The 15,718-nt window shown below is 33.6% G+C and overlaps 5 protein-coding genes across 46 annotated transcripts in view; 3 read left to right on the top strand and 2 right to left on the bottom strand.

The window, feature by feature from the left end:
* The first annotated feature begins 22 nt into the window (after positions 1-22).
* Positions 23-2,856, top strand: LOC126765741 (inositol polyphosphate 1-phosphatase). 2 transcript variants are annotated; one of them, XM_050483484.1, is made up of 4 exons: positions 23-595; positions 646-804; positions 862-993; positions 1,059-2,856. In XM_050483484.1, the coding sequence occupies exons 1-4, from the start codon at positions 397-399 to the stop codon at positions 1,685-1,687; spliced, it is 1,119 nt and encodes a 372-aa protein (XP_050339441.1). In that variant the 5' UTR covers positions 23-396; the 3' UTR covers positions 1,688-2,856. The 2 variants fall into 2 exon arrangements, with proteins under 2 accessions (XP_050339441.1, XP_050339447.1); XM_050483490.1 differs by having other exon boundaries at positions 27-603; positions 672-804.
* Positions 2,857-3,306: 450 nt separating this feature from the next.
* LOC126765754 (LIM and senescent cell antigen-like-containing domain protein 1) lies at positions 3,307-8,639 on the bottom strand. Of its 5 annotated transcripts, none has more exons than XM_050483510.1 (7): positions 8,537-8,639; positions 5,150-5,269; positions 4,780-5,085; positions 4,500-4,641; positions 4,307-4,423; positions 4,099-4,240; positions 3,307-4,032 (listed from the first exon to the last, which is right to left on the bottom strand). In XM_050483510.1, exons 2-7 carry the CDS (start codon positions 5,251-5,253, stop codon positions 3,836-3,838), a joined length of 1,008 nt encoding a protein of 335 aa, XP_050339467.1. In that variant the 5' UTR covers positions 5,254-5,269; positions 8,537-8,639; the 3' UTR covers positions 3,307-3,835. The 5 variants fall into 5 exon arrangements, with proteins under 5 accessions (XP_050339467.1, XP_050339470.1, XP_050339463.1 ...); XM_050483513.1 differs by having other exon boundaries at positions 8,524-8,626; XM_050483506.1 differs by lacking the exon at positions 8,537-8,639 and adding an exon at positions 8,171-8,480.
* A 243-nt stretch (positions 8,640-8,882) lies between these two features.
* Positions 8,883-9,580, top strand: LOC126765805 (bolA-like protein DDB_G0274169). The gene is made up of 3 exons (XM_050483516.1): positions 8,883-8,998; positions 9,058-9,272; positions 9,334-9,580. The coding sequence occupies exons 1-3, from the start codon at positions 8,896-8,898 to the stop codon at positions 9,481-9,483; spliced, it is 468 nt and encodes a 155-aa protein (XP_050339473.1). The 5' UTR covers positions 8,883-8,895; the 3' UTR covers positions 9,484-9,580.
* Positions 9,550-11,214, bottom strand: LOC126765725 (protoporphyrinogen oxidase). Its single transcript, XM_050483466.1, has one exon. The coding sequence runs from the start codon at positions 11,077-11,079 to the stop codon at positions 9,646-9,648; it is 1,434 nt and encodes a 477-aa protein (XP_050339423.1). The 5' UTR covers positions 11,080-11,214; the 3' UTR covers positions 9,550-9,645.
* Positions 11,215-13,325: 2,111 nt separating this feature from the next.
* LOC126765566 (calcium-activated potassium channel slowpoke) overlaps positions 13,326-15,718 on the top strand; it is a 165,831-nt gene continuing 163,438 nt past the window's right edge. For 36 of the 37 annotated variants that reach the window (XM_050483283.1, XM_050483213.1, XM_050483405.1 and 33 more), the window contains exon 1: positions 13,326-13,697. The gene's annotated coding sequence lies outside the window, so the exon portion shown is untranslated. Of the gene's footprint in view, positions 13,698-13,751; positions 13,851-15,718 lie in introns of those variants that run through there. The other variant, XM_050483196.1, reaches the window with a different exon arrangement.

The following is a 15,718-nucleotide window of genomic DNA, read 5'->3' as shown; positions in this document are numbered from 1 at the left end:
TTAACGTTGAGTGGTATTTTGAGCATTTTATAACACTAGTTAGCTCGCCTAAAAATAGGCAATAGTTTATTAGGCACGTCTTGTACAATAATTGAACGCAATCAGGGCTATATTAAAGGAAACACTGTGCCGTATATATTTATACACTTCCATGCTAATGTGAATACATATATTTTATAAACAAAAAATAAGAAAAAGAAGAGGCCATACAAAAATTCGCTTACGAATTCTCGCATTATTAAAAAAGTGTTTGACTGAGACAGTAGCAACATCTATACAATTTCGTCTGCATATTATAACACTAATTAAATTAAGAGAACTATAAAACTTTAGAAAAAGCAACTTTTTCATCCGACAAACACTGCCATACAAATTCCATAACCAATATTATAAAAAATGGAGCCAAATCTTGTGCAGCAACTCATCAATTCGTCGGAAAAGGCCGCTAATATAGCGCGTGTGTGTCGCTCCAATGAAGCGTTGCTGAAGTTATTAGTGCAGGAAAAGACCGGACCGGAAGCGAATGCGCGCTTCGAGCATGATTTCAAAACACTCGCAGATGTGCTGATACAAGAGACTATCAAACATGACATTGGTGAGTTGGTAAGTTCATAATATTATTCGCATGCCAAAAATGATATACAGTTGTATGTACTTATACATTACACAAGTTTCCTGCGATGCGCGAAGCTATTAACGGCGAAGAGTCACCAAATTTTACCAATGCAGATGGCGAGTCAGTGACTATTGCAGTTGGTAAAACTGCTGAGGAAACAGCGCAATGTCTGGAAGCGATACTAAACGGTATATTGCTTATTTGTTAATCGTTTTTTACGTAAAAGTTTATTATTTTGCTTATAGTTGAAGCGGCGGAAGTGCTTGCCAATGAAGTCCATCGCGAGGTTATATACGAAGAAGCACTTTTAGGCGAAATACCAACATTACCTGAGGACTTAGACTATGGCAATTTGGGCATATGGATTGATCCAATCGGCAAGTTTTGCATATGCTTACAATAAAAAATTAATTTTGCCTAACAAAATACGTTTAATACACAGATGGCACCGCTGAGTATATATCTGGCGATAGCATTTTTACCGACTTTCCAGGCATTACTTCAACTGGATTAGACTGTGTTACCGTGCTGGTGGGCGTCTACGATCGCACGAATGGCAGGCCCGTGATTGGTGTTGTGTCACAGCCTTTTCACAACAAATTGGATGAAAACCTATATCGTTCGTTGGTATTTTGGGGCGTATGCCTGCCGGATTTACAAGCCAATAATTGTCAATTTGAGCGTCCAGCGCGTGATAATCGACTGGGTATATTCTCCAGTTCGGAAAATGGTGATATTCTCCAACGCATTATGGAGATAGGTTATGAATTTGCATTTGCTGCTGGTGCAGGGCATAAAGCTCTAAAAGTTATCACTTGGGAGGTGGATTTGTATTTGCTGAGCAAAGGTTCCACATTCAAATGGGATACGTGTGCGCCACAAGCTATATTACGTTCATTGGGTGGTGACATTTACAGTTATAGAGGAAGCATTAGTGAGTGCAAACCAATACCACTTTGTTATCGGGAAGTTAATGAAGAAGTGGACAATCCTAAATGTAACAAAGATGGTTTAATTGCGGTACGTGATGTAGGATTATTGGAGGATTTACTGCAGAAATTGACAGCATAAGCATGCATGGAATGAAAATATTGAGCAAAATATTAAAATTAAGCTTTGTGTGTCAAAACAGTTTATAGACAGTTGCAAGTTAGAATTCTTGGTTAAGTTTAGCTATATATGTACACACTATATATATAAACATATACATATTCATATGTACATACATATGTGTACTTTTGCTATTTTATGTTTATATTCGTCTAAATGTTTGCTGCTGTTGTATTTTATATGAAATATGTTATATTTAAGCGTAATTTGTTTAACAAGTGCAATAACAACAATCCAGTCTGCCTACTTAAGTTTGTGATGTTTATTATTAAGCTTTTAATTAGCGTAAATTGTTATTACACTTGTTTATATGTACTCCTTCCATTAAATTAAATGTTAAAGAGCAATTTAAAAAGCAAATATTTAGCAGGTTGTTCGGCAAAGTAGTTTTATGTGGTGATCAGGGTTGCAAATAATATTATACATAAAAATATTATAATTGTATTAATATTTTAATTGACTTTTTTACTTTGTAATCGTGGAAACAGTAATTAATAGTTTTTAATCTCAAATACCTGTTCGAAAAAAAATCCAATTCCAAATACCGAATTTAAAAATTAAATAAAAATTGAACAATACAACACTTCCAGCTTATAATTAAAAATTAAAAAAGAGATTGATTATAATATAACTTTTTCGCATTTGTTTACATCGTGCTTTACAATTTTTTGTTTCCTTAGAAAAATAAATTTTATTTTTTAATGAAATATGAACATATTTTTTCTCTTTTTATCTTATTTATATTAAATTGCTTTTAATTATAGTGTTTCAGCAAAAAATATGTTAATATTTGCTCTTTTGATATCACTTGCATTTCTTAATTTTTTTTCTAATAAAAATTTATGTATAAAACATAAAAAATGAAAATTTAATTTTTAATTCCAAAATCAGAATTGCAAATCTAAATTAAAATCAATTCTGATGTTGGGATTAAAAATTTAAAATCTAATTTCTTATCCAAAAATTTTTAACCAAAGAACTTGCAACCCTGTTGATAACAGCTAATGTAAAGCAGGGAAATATTTTTAAAAATTACTTTTACGACTCTTTTATTTACCAGTAATTTTAAAAGAAATCTATTAAATATAAAAAAACACAATAAATAAAACGTTCTTCATTCATTGTTATAATCAGCTGTATTCTTGTTTCTATTACATTATTTCCAACATATAAATCGGTTTGCTTTAGCAAATACATTTAAATAAACAATTACACACATTATTGTACGATACTACAAATAAAAAATAATTACAGAAACACAAAATACTAATTAATTGTAATTATTGTTAAATAAATGTACGAAATGCTTTACAAATATTGTAGCAAATACCGCGTACACTACTTTAAATATTATTTTAGCTGCAGTAAAGAGTTTAAATTTATTACATAAATTACAACAGACACTCTTGGGATCGAAAATATTACGGTGTTAAGAAAAAAACAATAAAACTAAACTTCATAAAAATTACTTATTCAAGTTGGAGGCTGAGTAAAAGGCACAACAGCGTTGACACATATAAACAACACAGAATATTATACTTGTATGTAGACTAAAAGTGATGTAGAGAGGTTGGCAGTAGTAAATTTTCGCCTTATAATTAGACATGAAATTTTATTCGGATATGTTGGCATTTACAAAACACTTATATAATAAAATTGTTATGGAAGCTGTTTGTAAACTGTATACTTTAAACACGCGTTGCAAATTATATACCGGCACGCGCAAACTACTGCCTTCTGAATAAAAAAGTTACTGTACATTACATGTTAATAATATTGACTATTAGTTGTTGCTTTTACTAGGCACATATAAATATGTATGTATATATGTATATTGTGCTTGTGTTTTGAATTCAGACAGTGGCTATAATGGCAATATAACAGTGTTCCGTATTAAAAATACAAAAAAAATATCGTTTACAGGCACTTATTTAATGCATTTTCCAACGCTGGCCAATGGATTAGTTAGTCTTCAAAATTTTAATTATCATTTATGCTTTGCTTTATGACTTTTTTGGCCTCACTTTGCATATAGTAATCATTGCGTATTAGAACGTTGCATTCACAATGTGTTGTTCTAATTGTTATAAGCAGATTTCACGCAGACATTTAGAAGTTCTTTTTCATAGACATTTCATGTGCCTTACGCAAACGTTGCCGCAATTCGTTAGGGAAACGTTCGTAGCATTTTTTGCAAACTGGCTTCTCATCATATTCGTAGAATTTCGATTTCTGCGTCATTTTCATATCGCATATCGAGCAAGCGAAATGGTGCACACACCAGGCCTTATTCAGCGCTGTGAACACTGCGAAAAAAAACATGTTGTGATTAAAATTTTTTGTGTCAGAACAAAAGAACTTATAAAATTTACCATCGCCAGCTATGACTTGATTACAAACGAAGCACAAATTGCCAAACAATTGGTGATAATGTGTTTCGCAATATGCCAAACCACGCTTCTCGTAGTGACGATGGCCCAAGAAAGGCTTCTCGCATTTGGCGCATACGAAGTGCTGAAAACAAAAATTATAAAAAAGTTAGTTTTTATATATAAAACAAAGAGTTCATGGCAAACCCACCTCGACATGCCAATGTTTACCCAAAGCAGTGACCACTCGCTCCTCGATCGGGCGACGACAAGCGCCGCAAATTGGTATGCCCATCTTGTCATGGCAACGCAAACAGTATAATTCGTTCTAAAAATATATATGGCAATTCGAAACAAATTAACACATTTAAATTTATATTGCAATTAAATTTATGGAATTTTACCATATCGTTGGCTGTTAAGCCAGGTCGACTTTTGACTTCACGAGCGGTTGAGTCCAATTCCACGCCACACGACGTACAATTAAAGTGATAACCATGGTAGACTTCGCCACGGAAACGCAACGGTGCATCGTCAATGACGCCACTAAAAGGAAAAAACATATATAGAGTTGCATATAAAAACCAGTTTCATAAAAAAAACGAAAAAATATAATGGCACAACAGAAATTTATGCGTCAAAAATGCATGCAATTGCTTACGGCTTCGTTTGCATTCAACTTACTGGCACTTATGACACATATAACGACCCGTTATCTCGGCCTTCACTTTGGCATTGCACTCATGGCATAAGGCACGATTTTGATTGCGTATGAAACCGGTATCGGCCAGCTCTTTGGCACACATTTGACAACGGAAGCACTGTGGATGCCAGCTTGCGCCCATCGCCTTGATAACACGCCCGATCACGAATTCACCGCACTTATTGCAACACGGTGCGAAGAGTACATGGAAATCACGCTCACAGTACTTGCGTCCTTCGAATTCATAGAAGATGCCATCCTCGAAGGGGCGAAAGCATTGCGCACACCTGGAAAGTTATCAAGAAATTTGTATGTATTTTCATAAATTTACTTGCTAATATTGCTACTTACACGAAACATTGTGTATGCCAGAGTTCACCGTTGGAGTTGACGATCTTCTCGTTAGGTTCGAAGCCGTCCGCACAGCGGGCACAATGCATAGCAGCTAGCGACATGTCAGCTGCTTGTACTCTGAAAGTTAAGCGAATGTAAAAAGTATATAATTATGGGAATATTTAAGTGTTTTAGATTTGCATTCAAAATACATTTCCATTTTTGAGGACATCTTGAGTTATTTCAATTTTTAATATGTACACTTTCAATGTTCAATTTACACTAAACCAGTGTATGGCTCAGTTGGCGATTTCAAGTCATGAAAACTCTTTTTTTTTATCAAAAACGTGATTCGTCGTTCTTTTCGCGTTTAATGATTCATTATTCTTTACGCCATGCATAACTTATATTTATACCCTGAACAGGGTACATGAAAGTTGACACAAAGTTCTTAACACCCGATATATATGTAAATTATATATACATATATGGAGATATCATCAGCATGACAAGCTGAGTCGACTTAGCACTATCAGTCTGAAATTTTGTGCAGGATCTTTTCTCGCCAAGAAATGCAACTGCAAAAGGTATTATAGCACCGCTGCAGCCGAAGTTTATGTTCCCTTTCTTTTTTGACCTTAAACTTGAGCGTACATTTATTTCTTCTTTGAAGGCATAAAATATTTTTGTTAGCACAATCGCATGTACATATGTAAATAAAGTTGTAAAAAAACTGATAAGCTGGATATGCCTCCATAGTTTGGCATAAATAGCAGAGTGCTCACATGTAAATATGTTTTTGAACAATATGAAAAAAAACAATTAAGAGATTAAATCGTAAATTAATATCTGATCCAAAATGTTTGCTTGTTATTCAATTATTCTAAGCACTTTCACTAAATAGCGGCTATCAGTACTTTCACAGATTGTTTCGCGGATGTTGTTGTTAATGTCAGCATAAAACATTCTCTAAATAGTTTAGGTTCGATTTGCGGTTATGCGCATATACATATATTAAGTTTTTTTTTATATTGTATGCTTGATAACGATTATAATAAAACACTTATAATTTACTTACATATTTAATTATTTCTATTTAGATGTTTTTATTGTGACAAATATATTATCTGTATTCCCAGCACACTCAAATATATATATATTACTTTCCACGTACACCGTAATTTAACGAATACTACACAGTGTTTGATAAAAAATCGAGTTTAATTCAGACATCTAAAATGATTGCATCACCACCATCAACACCAATCAACTACATAGATAATTTTAATAATTTTTATTAATTGATGAAAATGTTCTGATTTCACTTTTGAGACTGAAAGTTGTTCGCCCACTAAATGTGTGGTAAGTAAATCAGGGCAACCTGAAGGTGTGCTAGAATAATGGAAACGAACGTGTGCTGCACGTAATGGCGTGACCGTAAAGCATATTGCAAACAGCAAATATAACTCACACGATATCGGTGTGTTGCGGCAGTGATTGGGGCAAGCGTGAAAGATATATAAATGAAGTATTTAATCGTAGCATAAGCTACAACATAATTTATTGCCATACGTAAGCATTGAAAGGGCACAGAATATGTATAAACCTACATATGTATGTAGAGACATGTTTTGTGCATGCATAGAAGTCAGAAAGACGCTTTCTGTGTTCTGTGTGCATATAAATGCTCATAGTGAGGCTTCTGCTTGTGGGGAGATTACTCATAAATTGGCAGATGTTCAATGAATACCTACTGAAACATATTTTTTCTGTAACAGACCACAAATGCTTTTTGGATCGTGCACAAGTATAAATGTATGTTTGTATTGCATATATGTATGTATGTTGGATCAAGCTTTTCGTACAGAATTAGATCGTGTCATGTTTGGCTTTATTAAAATTATAATAAAATTCACAAAAGCAGATTTTCCGAAATTAATTTATATGTATATACAATTTTTCGAATGCCTAACAAAAAGAAAACAAAACCGATTTTATATTTTAATATTTAAAATTTCAGGGCATAGTATCTTATTTAATGATTCTGGTTCTGTTTTAGTGCTATGAGTGATTTTAAAACTCAAACAAAACTATCAAAAATGTTAATTTCGGTTGCACCGAAGCTATAATACCCTTCAGCATCTCATGCAAAGGCTTGATTATTATCGATCAGTTTGTATGACCTGCTATATGCTACAGTGGACCAATATTTTCGGAGATTATACCGTTAACTTGAGCAGTAATCCAATTGCGAAGATATCTTGTCAAGTAAAACAGTTTCACATACAAGAACTTGATTCTTAACGAGTTACCCTTGTACAGGATATAAAAAGCTATGTAATGCTGACTATGTAAGCTTTCTTGTTATATCGTGGTGTTACACGTTGTTTTGTAATACATATAAAAAGATTATACAAAAGATAAAGAAATTGTAATATCTAATGCGCTACATTAAAAATTACATTTATATACTACAAACGTACATACATAGTCGTGTTGAAAAAAAATTGTATGCTTATATTTTAAATTTTTCAGCAACGATCAACAAAACAGCGTTTGTAGCTACACAAAGCTGTGGCGCTGCGTCCGTAAAACAAAAACATTAAATTATCTCACTATAAATAGAATTGTGTTGGTGGATGACGTCATTGATGAACAAATCACCCGTAAGGCAGAAGATTTAAATAAACTTTATACATATTGTTCAATATATACAATTCAAGATCGCTTCAACATGAATTGATTTTACTACTATGAATTTTTAACAGTGCAAATGTATAGTTATACGCCCTCAATATTATATATCAGTCAAGAGTATAGTTCATATCTTAACGAAACCGTACGTCTTAAGTACCGTGGGTGTCATTCATAAGAAGAGAATGAATGAAACCTATTGGAATGCAGACAATCAACGATATAAAGCGCTTGACATATGTTTGTGCTCCAATTGAAAACGTTAAACTTGTTATTTGTGATATTAAGGTTGTCGTTATATATAGTTATGCATGTCTTATATACGATTATATATAAATTTCTTACTGCACAGGCGGCATTATGGGCGTTCACTTAATTGCAATGAAGGCAGCTAGTTCAAAAAAAAAATTGCACTTGTTTGATCTAGACGCTTGGCACAATTCAACTAACACACAGCACGTTTATTAGCCAACTGCTTTTCATTCGCCTTCGTATTGACCGACTTGTGGTTTAGCAAAGCTGGTAAGAGCTGATTTGTGATCTTCGTGATTAACAACCTAATTTGGCAAAAATCAACATTTTTATACTTCCGTTGTGTCTAAAGAAAACGTTTATCGTTGAATTTTTTGAGACTTTCTCTTAACACATTTTTCACTTAAATCAACAGATTGTTCACTAATTTAAATAACTCCCTTTACCTGTTGCACTTACTATCAAATCTATAATTTTGCTGGTACAAAATGCGGAAAACAGAGAAATATTTCCAAAAATTAGCACAATACGAACGAGTTTAAAGAGAATATTAAAGAAAAATTGTCAAATTGACAAGAAGATCTCAGGTGAAAATGATGCTGCCACCTGAGAGAAGTTAGTTACTAAGGCGCCATCTGCTGGAGACTAGCGAGACTAGATTTCTTGATTGCTTGCAATATGTCGACACTTATTTATCTTATTTATAGAAATAATATTTTAATTAAATTTAATTTGAAATATAAACATTAATATGCATAACGTTTTGATCCGAGACGAGGCAGAGGGAATTTTTTTATCAAAAATTCTTAGGTGGCAACATGGTCTGGGTATTAATGAAAAAAATAAAAACAGCTGATATTATTGTTATTAGATTACGAATTAATACAAACACAGTTATGAACTTTTTTCGCAGCGCTACATGTAAGTTAATTTATAAATATCAAACCTCTATATAAAAATTTACTTTTGCATTCCTTTAGTAACGTTACGTTCCGCTCAATTGCACAGAATGTCAGCTACACCTCAAACTGCGCCCGTTGAGTCAGCCATACGAGTCGCACTTACAGAGCAGTTATCCCCATTACACTTGGAAGTGATCAACGAGTCCTATATGCACAACGTACCGAAAGGTTCGGAAACACATTTCAAAGTGTTGGTAGTATCCGATAAGTTTGAGGAGCTCACTTTAATTAAGGTATCGATCTGATCAACTTTTCTTGTATAACTCGCCTATACTAAATTGTAATTAATTACAGCGCCACCGTTTGGTAAATTCAATTGTACAAGAGAAATTGGCTGGCAACTTTGTTCACGCGCTATCTATAGAGGCTAAAACTCCCAAACAGTGGGATCCTAATTACACAGTCGAACCTAGTCCAAATTGTCGTGGTGGCTTTGGCAAATAAGATGAAACGCAGCTGCTTTACACTGTTATAATCTTTTTTTGTTTTTGAATAATTAGAAATTCAATATAAATTAATAGAAAATCGCAAAACAATATAATATTACAGCCTATAACTGCATTGTCTAAATCGACCACACTACACCACCAATTAAATGTAAACAATTTAATCATCAAAAGATTGCAAAGATTCTACCTGAGTTCGTGCTGATAGTATAACATCATTTATACCAACTCCATCGTAAGCTGCACCACATAATGTCAACGGCAGTTTATAGTGTTTGATATATCGTCGTATATCGGAGACTCGCTGCGTATGTCCCACCGTATATTGTGGTATACATTTCCTCAATACGTGCACACGTGTCAAACGTGGCTCCTCTGCTATACCCATTACCAAATCCAAATATTGTAATGCTGTGTCCAATAGCTTTTTGGGTGTTGGATCCTTGCCGAAGTTCTCCTCAAACCAACGTCCGCCCATCATAACCGTAAGTATTGTATTGCCCTCCATATCGAAACAACAACTGTCAAAGATAACGCCAAGTATGGGAATACGCTCAATGGGTGGCACCAAAAAACCAAAAGCTTTCATCTTAAGTAAATCCTTAATATTATATTGTAAGTTGACGACGGCTACATCAACGTATTGTATAGCCATAAGTAAGGCTGACAAAGAAGGATGTTGATTTTTTACGCAGGTTGCCAACTTGTGCGTTGGAATTGATGAAATAATATGCTTTGGTTCAACCTCTTGACCTTTGATGTTCATTCGAACACCGTCACGTGTGAATATGATTTCCCGGCATTCCGATGTTAGTTGAATATCAACCTCCTTTTCTTGTAAGTAGTTACGTAATGTTTGCGGTAGTGTATCCAAGCCATCCGGTACTCTATACATACTCCATTTCTCCTTCTGCGATTTTTCATATAGTTTTGGCATTGAATCCCCAAATAGGCCCGCGGGAGCCGTCTTGTTCTTATTTCCAAATAGTTTTTCGTATACCACGCCTTTTATGATGCCGCCCCACTTTTGTTCTTTTTCGAATAAGTCATTCATTAGAAAACGCACACTGATTTCTTTTGCGTCACCAGCACAAATTCCACATATTAATGGACTTATCGCATAATTAGCCAATTCGGCGCCGAAGCGTCTTTCAACAAAATCATAAATAGATTCATCAGCGAGCTTCAATTTCTTTTGACCGGCTACTAAATCTTGTTTAATTTGGCTAATTAGTGGTTTTGAGAATGGCGGTAATGTTTTGAAAATTCCGCTTAAGCTATTCGGCAGCATGCACAATTGACCTTTAGCATATATTAAACGATTTTTAGCGGCCGGTTGCCACGATTTAATCGGATCGACCGGCAACTTCAATTCTTCAATTAATTGCAATGTATTTGCGCCTTGAATACCCTTTGGACGAATGGTGCGTGGACCCATTTCGAATATGAAGCCCTTGTCTTTATGCCTTTCGGTGCGTATCCAGCCACCGACGCGATGTGACGCCTCATATACCGTTGCAGGATATCCAAATCTCTGTAGCAAGTAATAAGCAGCCGATAGGCCACTCATGCCAGCGCCTAGCACAGCGGTCATTTCAATTATCAAATGACTTGCAAATTATTATAATAATAGATTAGTTACTAAATGGTTGTAGAAAATTGCTATCATTTCTCAACTCGTAAAAAAATTGACAGCAAAGACAATCAACAGTCTTTGTTTTGTTTATAAATTCTTTCCACTGTTTTGGTGTCAACAGCTGATTTTTAGGCATTGTTGAATTTCTAGCCGGTAAAAAGAAAACAGTGGCGTAGGTTGGAATGCTTATTTGGGGTACAATTAAATAAAATATTTTTTTTTATCAAACAGAATTTTTTTTTAAATGCAATGAATCAACTAATTTTAATTTAAATTTTTTGAGCTCACCTGTGTAGATCATTGGAGAACATCGGCTGAAATAATGAGTGCCATCGTGTGTCTACTAAAAATGCATTTTCGCAATTTTATTAGCAATGCAATACGTGGATTAAACTCGAACTGACATTGTTATTGCCAATTAGTTAAAAAATGGATGTAGGCTAAAGGCAACAGTGGCATTCTTTGACAGCATATAAGACAAGGTACGTTCTAATCAAAAATTATTAAAATAGAGATGACGACAATTTTGTTATCTACCTGGATTGTGGGTACTCTGACTTTCTGTGAATGTAATACTTGTACATCTCATAATCGTTGGCAAGGTCGATGACTATTATCGGGACCCTCTCCCATGATAGTCGATTCCACGTAACCGGAACGGACCCGGATTTTTTATCCGGCCAAGGACTGTCAACAAGGCGGAACTCTGCCGCTACAACAACAACAACATCGGGATACTCTTGGTCTCCATTTGAATCGACTTTCTCACAATAATATATCATCGAAGTTTCTTTTTGCAAGTTGAAAACACTACATTGGACGAGGAAAAGTGATCTGGTAGATGAATTATAAGAGTAAAGGAATCAGTGGACAACTATTTTACTAGAATGTAGTATTTATTGCGGCTGAGAATTTATGAATGTTTTTCTTGAAACGCTCGGAAAGTCGGTGAGAAAATTTACCCGAAACGGCTGAACCGACTTGAAATTTTCACACGATCTTCTTAGATATATTTGTCAGGTAAGCATTGAAGAAATAAGATTTTTGATAATAATTTCGTTTTTTAAAGCCACTTGAAGTGTAAACTCACAAGAAATTAGTTATATGTATATAGTGAAGCCGCTATTTTATCAAAAATCTAAATTTTGACTAGTCCTTCGATCATTACCTGTTTTCATCTATCGTGATAAAGTTTTTTCGGATCGTAGATAATTTTATGCAGAAAAATCTTTTTCATTGCCAGACACCTTGCTTCGGAGGTCTTCCTGCAGTTCGGCTGAGGGTTCAAGGAAATCCAAACTTTTTTCGAAACACCTTTTTTCGGAAGTCTTTCGACAGTTCGGCTAAGAGATCAAGGATATCTAAAACTTTTCAAAACATCACCGATTTTTACAAAAAATGACATTCTCTGAATGAAAACTTGTTTTAACTTATTTATTAAATAAAATGTCTCTTCTAAAAAACCCTAAGACAACATCCCAATTTAGTCAGTTCAACCCTTTAGGGTTCTTTCCTTACTTTCTCGCCAAATCTATACAAAAATTCACTCAGCTATTTACATACGTAAAGTGTGTGAAGTTTAATATGAGGAGGAAATGAAAACTGCATGCCGGATATGTGTCTGATTAGCCGCCCCTGCAAAATGCGGTATAAACAAAGGCGCTGCCATAAACGACATCGAAAAGGACGCGTTTAGCGTTAAGCGGAAGCAAAAACGGAAAGTGGAGATTTGGGAGAGAGCGACAACGGAAGTATGCAAGAACGTACGAGTTGGAGAGTGAAGTATGTGCGGAATGTGGGTGTATGTATGTGAATAACGGTACGACCGACACGAGTGCGCTTTTGTGCGCCGAAAGAAAAGGATTAAAACAAAGCGCAGGATAATGTTGGAAGCAGAAGCAGGCGAACACCAGAGCAAACAAATCGGCGCAAAACAAACTCAACAACAACAACAACAACAGCAACAATGAAATAACTGTGTAAAGCAACGAAACATTAAACAGTCAACAAAACATTGAGCGAAAGCGAATTAGAGACAAAAGCATCGCGTCGCGTTGCTTTCCATTGCGCTGTTGTCGTATCGATTCGGAAAGGTCGGCTAACAGGCGCATACCGAAAAAGCTCACAGCGACAACGACGACGACGACAACGTTAACTACGATGGCCTGGAGAAAGTCTGCACCTTTCAGACTTGTATCCGCTGCCGTTGAGAAAGGTTCGTTCGTGTTTGCGCTGCGTGGCCGTGTGTGTGACTAAAGCAGAGCAGTGAACAAAAAAGCAAAAAATCAGAAAAAATAGTGTCAGCATAGCAAAGCAGATTTTTCCTCAACAAATACGCACACACACACAAGCAATAAAAAGCAATAGCAATTGAAATTTATGCTCAGAAATGCCAAATCACAAGCAAAAGTGTTGAAAATCAGTGCTGGAAAATATCTATTAAGTGAAAAGCTGCAAACGCAGCAGCAAAAATTATTTGCGCTGCAGCGCAATGGTGCCCTAATTCGAGCAGAAGTCGCAGCTGAAAAAATTTTCATGCAGCAGCAAAAGCGTGTGAAAAACCAGCGCTCAGCAGTGTAAGCCAAACACATACATACATATACCGTTAACAAAATATTAAAAAAAATTATTCAAAATTCTAAAAGCAACTATAATTTATTAAGTCACAAGCTGCGAAGGACTAGGCCAGCGAAAAAATCTTCGACTGGAAATAGCAAGCAAAATTTATGGTGAAAATACAGTGAAAATTCGCAAGAAAATTTTCGGTATGTGTGTATTTGCCAGCGTGTGTAGGTATGCGTGCCTACATGCTGTCACATACATGCTCGTGTATGGATATATGTTGGTTTGTCGCGTTGTTGGCCAGCTTGCAGGGGTGTACTAGGGCTTCGTGACTAGGACACATATTTTTTTCCAACGTCGTGCTTCGCATATGGGCAACATCGTGTGCCCTGCTGCGCGTTGAAAACGAAACGAATTGTGTTAGTGAGTGAATGTGGCGAGTGTGCGAGCAAACGAGCGAGCGGACGAACGAACGGAAGCTCGTCAAATGTGTGGCAGACACCGCCAATACATTTAATTGCACGAACTGGCAATGTGCTGGCATTTCTATATATGTATATTTTGCTGTTTATGGATAGTGGAATTTAAGCAATAATTGTGTTGAGATGAATGTAAAAAAAAATTAAAGAAAAAAAATATAAAATATCAAAAATAAGTTATATTTAAATATAATTGAAATGAAATAATAAAAAAATATTTTTTCTGAAATAATAATTTTATTTGCGCGCAAATTTTTAAAACAAAACAACTTAGAAACATAAAAGAAAAGTAAAAAAAAATATTAAAAACCACAAACAAATTAAAAATAACAAAAAATTAAAAAAAAAAATTAAATAACAATTAAATTAAAGACTAAAAAAGTTAAAATCAAAAAAATTAAAAACATAAAAATAACTAAAAACAAAAAAAATAATAACAAAAAAAATTAAAAACAACTAAAAAAATTTAACAACATAAACAAATTTTAAAGACTAAAAAAATAATAAAAAAAATATTTGAAAACAAAACAAATTAATATCATAAAAAAAATTAAATATATTTTAAAATTTTTTGTTACAGAATTAATTAATATTTTCCTTAATAATTCCTTTATTTACACATAATGTTCCACAAGCAGAAGGAAAAATTATAAAAAAAATATGGAAAAACAAATAGTATTTACGAAAAAAATGTTTTTTATTTTTTAATGATGTTTTTTATTTTTTTAAGTATATTTTATATTTTTTAATGCAAAATAATTTTTTAACTTGTTTTTTTATATAAAATATTTTATTTTAATGTACAAATATTTTTCGTTTTAAAAATGTACTTATATTTTTTTCTTTTCTACTTATTTGTTACTATTAATACAATTTCATTTATTTTTTATTTATTTCATAAAATAAAGTTTTTTTATTATTATTTTTTATTTGTTATTGAAAAATATGGAAAAAGATCGAGTTTTTACGAAAAAAATATTGTTTTAATATTTTTTTATTTTTTTTATGTAAAAATATTTTTCTTTTAAAAAATATATTTAGTAAAAAAAACAATAAAAAATTAAAAACATAAACAAATTAAAACACGAAAAATTAGTTAGAAACCAAAAAATTTAAAAACTAAAAAACGTAAAACTCTGAAAAAAAATTAAAAACAAAAAATAGAAAAAAGAAACGTGAAAAAATAAAATCATAAACAAATTAAAAACATAAAAAATTAAATATATTTTAAAACTCTTATTAAGGAATTAATTAAAAATTATTTTAATAATTTTTCCAAACCAAGAAAAAGAAAAAAAAATTATTGAATACCACCAACAACCGCGCAGCTGTTCAACAACTACTGTTTCTAAGCAACATTTTTTATTTATGCTCCTGCTATGTGCCACATTGTGGCGCTTGGAAATTATACACGCTCATACACACGTCGGTTATTTTGCCTGCTTTTCTCACTTATTTAATTTTTATTTTCTGCTGTTTCTTGCTTGCTACCACTTCGCCGTATACTTCCACTTCTAATAACAACTATTGTTTCGTGCTTTCATATTCTATGCATA

This window comes from Bactrocera neohumeralis, chromosome 2 (assembly GCF_024586455.1).
Source record: "Bactrocera neohumeralis isolate Rockhampton chromosome 2, APGP_CSIRO_Bneo_wtdbg2-racon-allhic-juicebox.fasta_v2, whole genome shotgun sequence".
Taxonomy (NCBI): Eukaryota; Metazoa; Arthropoda; class Insecta; order Diptera; family Tephritidae; genus Bactrocera; species Bactrocera neohumeralis.
This window is presented reverse-complemented; position numbering and strand designations above follow the sequence as displayed.